At 45.1% G+C, this 7,275-nt stretch overlaps 1 protein-coding gene across 1 annotated transcript; it reads right to left on the bottom strand.

The window, feature by feature from the left end:
* Window positions 1-223: 223 nt before the first annotated feature.
* LOC138671331 (heat shock 70 kDa protein-like) lies at window positions 224-2,554 on the bottom strand. Its single transcript, XM_069759426.1, has one exon. It carries the CDS (start codon window positions 2,382-2,384, stop codon window positions 441-443), a length of 1,944 nt encoding a protein of 647 aa, XP_069615527.1. The 5' UTR covers window positions 2,385-2,554; the 3' UTR covers window positions 224-440.
* Window positions 2,555-7,275: the final 4,721 nt, after the last annotated feature.

Raw genomic sequence — 7,275 nt, 5'->3', positions numbered from 1 at the left:
TCAATGATTGGATATTGACAGTCTTTATTATTTTTACTATAGACTTTCAAAATGGAAGTTTTGAAAAAAAGAAAAAACCCTTGGATAGTAGATAGGTATAGATTTTTCTTTTGTTTTCCTGTATTTAAATATTTACTGATTACTAATTCATTAATTTCTAATCTTCACTAATTCCACCTGTATAAACCTTATTAAAAGAAGTACAAATACAAATGTCTAGACAAAAATAAAGTATCTTTTATTAACACAATAAAATAATACAATATAAATTGGGAAATAACATTTACAAATTATTTTCAAGAGTAAAAATACTTTTTTTTAAATAGAAATCCATGTAAATGTCTGATTGAGACAAATATGTAGGAAATCTGCTGCTATGATGTCATCAGTCCATATCATACAGTCACTCAATTTATAAGTTTGTATTAATGTCACTACTTTTAATCCACTTCTTCAATAACGGGTGCTGTTTTGCTGCTCTGTCTTGCTTGAGCACTGCAGCTGGCGCCCGGCATTCCTCCTGGCATCCCACTTGTGGTGGCTCCTTGGTACAGTTTGGTGATGATGGGATTGCACACCTTCTCCAGCTCCTTCTGCTGATGGGCATACTCCTGTTTCTCAGCCAACTGGTTCCTGTCCAGCCATGATAAGGCCTCATTACACTTCTCCACGATGCTCTTTTTATCGCCAGGACTTATCTTATCCTTCACATTGTCCTCCTCCACTGCACTCTTCATACTGAAGACATAAGCTTCCAGGGAGTTCTTAGCTGCAATCCTCTCTCTTTGAGTGTCATCATCCGCCTTATACCTCTCAGCCTCTTCCACCATCTTCTCAATCTCCTCTCTGCTCAGTCTGCTCTTGTCATTGGTGATTGTGATTTTGTTCTGTTTGCCAGAGCTTTTGTCCATGGCAGACACATTGAGAATACCATTAGCATCTATGTCAAAAGTCACTTCAATTTGTGGCACTCCACGTGGGGCTGGAGGAATCCCACTGAGTTCAAACTTGCCAAGAAGATTGTTGTCCTTGGTCATCGCTCTCTCACCCTCAAACACCTGGATGAGGACTCCTGGCTGGTTGTCAGAATAAGTGGTGAAAGTTTGTGTCTGCTTAGTTGGGATGGTTGTGTTTCGTTTGATCAGAACAGTCATTACTCCTCCGGCTGTTTCAAGGCCGAGGGATAGTGGTGCTACATCCAGAAGAAGGAGATCTTGGACCTTCTCAGACTTATCACCAGTTAATATGGCAGCTTGAACAGCAGCTCCATAGGCCACAGCCTCATCAGGGTTGATGCTTTTGTTCAGTTCTTTCCCATTAAAGAAGTCTTGAAGTAGCTTCTGGACTTTGGGGATACGTGTTGATCCTCCAACTAAGACTATATCATGAATTTGAGATTTGTCCATTTTAGCATCTCTGAGGGCCTTTTCTACAGGATGCAGGGTACCTCTAAAGAGGTCTGAACACAGCTCCTCAAAGCGAGCTCTGGTGATGGATGTATAGAAGTCAATACCCTCATATAGAGAGTCAATCTCGATGCTGGCCTGGCTGCTGGAGGACAGGGTTCTCTTGGCTCTCTCGCAGGTTGTTCTGAGTCTTCTCAATGCTCTCTTATTCTGGCTGATGTCCTTCTTGTGCTTGCGTTTGAATTCCTCCACAAAGTGATCGACCATACGGTTATCAAAGTCCTCTCCTCCCAGATGGGTGTCACCAGCTGTGGCCTTGACCTCAAACACACCATCATCAATGGTGAGAATGGAAACATCGAAGGTGCCCCCTCCTAAGTCGAAGATCAGGACGTTACGTTCTCCATGGCTGCCCTTGTCCAAACCGTAAGCGATGGCGGCTGCTGTGGGCTCATTGATGATTCTCAGCACATTCAAACCAGCGATGACTCCCGCGTCCTTGGTGGCTTGTCTTTGGGAATCATTGAAATAGGCCGGGACGGTAATAACGGCGTCTCTCACTGGATGCCCCAGATAAGCCTCCGCCGTCTCTTTCATCTTCAGTAAAACCATGGAGGAGATTTCCTCAGGAGAAAAACTCTTCTGTTCCCCTTTGTAGCCCACAGTCACTTTAGGTTTTCCTCCATCACTCAGCACCCTGAATGGCCAGTGCTTCATGTCAGACTGCACCACCGAGTCGTCAAACTTTCGGCCGATCAGCCTCTTGGCATCGAAGACGGTGTTCTGTGGGTTCATGGCCACCTGGTTCTTGGCGGCATCGCCGATCAGTCTCTCGGTGTCGGTGAAGGCCACGTAACTTGGGGTGGTGCGGTTTCCCTGGTCGTTGGCGATGATCTCCACTTTGCCATGTTGAAAGACGCCAACGCAGGAATAGGTGGTGCCCAGGTCAATGCCCACTGCAGCTCCTGTGGCAGACATTATGGCAGAGGTGTGCGAGGTAGAAGTTCTGAATAGCTTCTCCTGCTGTGTCTGGTGTGGGGCTTCTGCGCTTTTCTCTGCTGCTGTGTCTGGTGCTGCAGTCCAGTCGCTCTTCTTCCTGCCTCTGTGTCAGGCTCTCAGTCTGTACCTCAGTTCTGCCTGACGTGCTGCCGTCATGTGTATTTATACTGTAAGCCGCATTCCAGCCTCTGAGGTAACAGCCAATCAGCACTCTCCATTCCACACGCAGCTCCGTGGCCATAGAAACAGTCCTGAACATTCACGAATCTTCCCCTGCAGGCAGCCAATCACAGCGCAGCTCTGGTGATGTCATCGCTCGAGACTCTTCCAGCTGATTCCAGTGCATAAACCTTCTGACCAATTAGATTTGACTGTGATATGACGTCAGTGGGCAGGACGCTTTCAGCAGCTGCTATTGGCTGACATTGCTCGGTGATTCTAGCTGCTTCTAGACGTTCCTGAGACACTTCGCTGCATCTCCCCTACATCAATTGTTAGCATGGGACACGGAAAGCAGACCCCTATCTTTGGATGGAACAGTCCTTGCAGAGATTGGAATGGACAGTATTGGGAAGAAGCCACCACACAGAAAGAGGGGTGGGTGGCTAAGAACAAGTCTGTTAACATATTCAGGTAAGTTATGAACGTTGACTAGAACTACTGGTCCCAGCATGACCAGCTGTGTTCTGTATCCATACAATAATTGTTGTGTAAAAAGGACATGATAAAACATAATGTGAGTGACCACTAGTTTGCCTTCCCTTACTACATCAAAAGGGTTGTCATGTTGTTGAACTTCTTAAAGGGATTGTCCACAACTTTTTTAAAAGTTGACAGAGAAGGTAGGAATCCCTATAATAGCAGGAAAAGACCAAGATGATTTGGAATTTCACTTCCTGTACGTTCAGGATTTCTTGCAGAAAATTCCTGAGAATTCCGGACATTTTCTGCAAGAAATCCGCAAGAAAACGCGTTTTTTGCCGCGACTTTGCCGCGGTTTTGCCGCGTTTTTTTCCCACACACTTCCCAATGCATTTTGGAGTGGGAAATCCGCAAAAAAATGGAAAATTAATGAACATGCTGCGTTTTTTGCCGCGATGCGTTTTTTTTGCGGAAAAAAACGCATCATGTGCACAAAACATGTGGAATTCATTCTAAATGATGGGATGCTTATTGTATGCGTTTTTTTTGCGGTTTTATAGTGTTTTTATCGGGAAAAACCGCGAAAAAACCGCAACGTGTGAACACAGCCTCAAGGCAATTCACTAATAGAGATGAGCAAACATTTTAAGGTGGTTCGACTTTGTTCACTGAACTTCCCGATGGTCGCAGAACATCACTGAATTCAATGGGAGGCAAAACCAAACGCATAGACAAATTCTGGGGGCCCAAAAGCTGCCGAAACAGCTCAAATTTGGGGCAGACACCAGGATAAGTGGCAGCAATTGAGCCATCAATTGCGCTATAAGTAAATAATTTTTTTTTTGAATGACGTGGAGTTCCCCTGTATTTTTCATAACCAACCATGCTAAACTGATAGCAGGGGGCTGAAACCCTCAGCTGTCAGCGTTAGCAAGGCTGGTTGTCAAGAATGGAGGGGTCCCCCGCTGTATTTTTTAATTATTGAAATAAATTATTTAAAAAAATATCATGGGGGGGGGGGCATTTTTGTCAACCAGCCAAGCTAAAGCAGGCAGCTGGGGGCTTTTATTCTTAGGCTGGTATGGGGCCATGAATATTGCCCTCCCCCAGCCTAATAATAGCAGCCTGCAGCTGACCAGAGATGGCGCATCTATTAACTGTGCCAATTCTGGTACTTTGCACAGCTCTTCCCGCTTGCCCTGTGGCGGTGACAAGTGGGGTTCATATTTGTGGGGTTGATATCACCTTTGTATTGTCCGGTGACAACAAGCCCATGGATTAGTAATGGAGAGGTGTCTGTAAGAAACCCATCCATTACTAATCCTATAATTATATTGTAAATAAACACACACCTAGAATAAAGTCCTTTAATTGAAAGAATGACATCTAAATGAATTTAAATTGATCCATACTCACGTCATTGCCCAGTCCACAGGAGCCAATGTCTCCGGTAATAACAGAATTAAAATAATAAATCACAATATTCCTCACCTGTTCTCCAAGAAGATCATAATCCATTTGTCCCCTGACAGGTCTAGGTCTGCTACATCTAGATGGCAGGCTGCATGGTTGCATGATGCGACTATACAGCCTGCCATCCAGCAAAGACACTGAGCAGCATGAGCTACCGCTGCTCAGTGTGTCGTGGTGAACTTCTATGAACTGACTCACATTTGTGATGCCTTCAGAAAGGTGCTGGGAGTTCACAGCCAATGAACTAAGTTCAACTCACTGACGTCAGCATGAGCTCCATGGGAAAAGTTGTAACGGCAAACGACTTTCGACTAACCTCTGCAATAATCCGTACCTCCCGACTCCAAAACTTCTCCCACGCTGCACCAATCCTCTGGAATGCTCTACCCCAAGATATTAGGACCATCCACAATTTCAATAGTTTTAGGCGCTCGCTCAAAACACATTTGTTCAGAGCGGCCTATCATTATCATACACACCTGTGCTTTGTATCTACCCCACCTCCTTGTATATTATAAGTTCTCATGAGCAGGGCTGTCTTATTTTGCTTTAATTATTGTATCGTTAACGTTGTTACTTAGGACTTAAGTTTGAAACTTGTTAAACTGTAAAGCGCTGTGGTATATGTTGGCGCTATATAAGATTATTATTATTAACGGCGCTCGCGCTGTTGTCAGTGAGCTGACCTGAGTTAATTGGCTGTGAACTCCCAGGACTTTCTGATGGCACTGTGAGTGTGTGAACTTTCTCACGCTCTTCGTGACCTTAGTGAGGTGACATTAGTTCACTGTGAGTCACTGGTCATACCGTCCGCCATATTGCACAATGCACCAGCGAGCACATGCGGTAGATACCACGTTCACGCTGCCACACCGATGCTGCATCATTTTAGGACCACTGGTATGTTTGCCCATCACCTGTTTTTAATGCACTTTCTGTAATTTGGAGTATTTTCACTCCATGCTCCTTGTTATTCTTTTCACATAGGTTACACCACCAGACATTGTGTGCATTTCATTTGTACCCTTAACAGTGTGGTATGACTTTTTTCCTTATTTTCTGTTTCTATTTTTATGAAAAAACATGGTTATTGATCCATCGTCTCTATATAGAGTTTGAACCATATTATCATGAATGGTTGCATCATATGTGACTCTTATTTATTCTACTACTCTGATGAAGGTCCTTGTCGACTGAAACATCAAATTGTGCTGTTACACTGTAAATAAAACCACTTACGGTATTTTCATCTATCACCTGAGTGCCAAGTCTTTCTATATTACTATATTGTTTGGAAACCTACTTGTGCACCTTACCTTGGAGTGCCGCTATTTTCTAATTTCATCAACTCTAGACTCATCGGGCACTATCCTCCTCACTCTTATTGACTCCAGGTAAGCGATTCGGTCATCCTCCACAGATGGTTGCTATCAAAACTGAGAATGTTATTCCTATCAGTAGATTTTATGAATAAATTAGTACATATAGACGACCACGTTCTTTGTAAACTAAAGTATCCAAAAATTGTAAGCTCACAGTAGAACATGTTAATGTGAACTGTAATTCTGTATAGACCTCATTGATTTCAGACTGTAGGGCAAGGAATTCCTCCATGCCGCCTTCCCACAGAAGAAAAACATAAATATAGCGCCACCTGGAGGAACTGTACATTAACCTATCATCAAAGACAGCTATGTAGATGTTGGCATATGTAGGGGCCATGTTGGACCCCATTATTATTATTTATTTATATAGCACCATTAATTCCATGGTGCTGTACATGAGAAGGGGTCACATACAGAGTTATAGATATCATTTACAGTAAACAAGTTTACAATGACAGACTGGTACAGAGGGGAGAGGACCTTGTCCTTGCAGACTTGCATTCTACGGGATAATGTGGAAGAGACAGAAGGTCGAGGGTGCAGCAGCTCTGGTGGTGGTCAGGAGGCAGCTCTGGTGGTGGTGAGGAGGCAGCTCGGGTGGTGGTGAGGAGGCAGCTCGGGTGGTGGTGAGGAGGCAGCTCGGGTGGTGGTGAGGAGGCAGCTCGGGTGGTGATGAGGAGGCAGCTCGGGTGGTGGTGAGGAGGCAGCTCGGGTGGTGGTGAGGCGGCAGCTCTGGTGGTGGTGAGGAGGCAGCTCGGGTGGTGGTGAGGCGGCAGAATGGTTACTGTAGGCTTTCCGTAAGAGATGTGTTTTCAATGTTTACCCATGGCTGTCCTTCTTTGCTGCAGGAAGTAGTCATCCAAAAGAGGCTGTCTTCGAGGATAAATGTATAACACCCCAAGTAACCGGCTGTTACAGTGGCATTGCCTTCCTCTCTGGGAGGGTGATGACATGCTTGGAAGCGAGGAAGGATCCCTTTAACAGGTAACCAGTACATGCAACACTGTTCTAACTCCAGGCCAGAATTGGGAGCTCGAGACCTGGATTCAGGGGAACTTCCCCATACTGACTGGAGGAGGAGTTAGTTGGTTAGTCTGTCAGAGGGACAGAGGAGAGAGGAAGCCGACAGAGAGAGTCTGAGAGAGGAAAGCTGGGACTGTGCAGACAAATGGTGCTGCAGCTCCTGGAACGAGAAAAGAGAAACAGCAGTCTGTAAGAGATTGAAATGGAGAAGAGAAGCAGAGGAGAGTGAAGAGCTGGAGGGGAGCTGCGACTGAGCTTCCTCCACGTTGAAGCGCAGGAACCGGTTGCTGGAAGACTGAGGCTGTGTGAGACTGTATGCCACACAGCAGAAACCGCCGGACAGCAGA

This window comes from Ranitomeya imitator, chromosome 3 (genome assembly GCF_032444005.1).
Source record: "Ranitomeya imitator isolate aRanImi1 chromosome 3, aRanImi1.pri, whole genome shotgun sequence".
NCBI classification, from domain to species: Eukaryota; Metazoa; Chordata; class Amphibia; order Anura; family Dendrobatidae; genus Ranitomeya; species Ranitomeya imitator.
Note: the sequence above shows the minus strand (reverse complement) of the source record. Positions and strands in the feature narration are given on the sequence as shown.

Coding starts and splice junctions, on each gene's coding strand:
- LOC138671331 (XM_069759426.1), bottom strand. CDS start 2,384: ATGTCTGCCACAGGAGCTGCAGTGGGCATTGACCTGGGCACCACCTAT.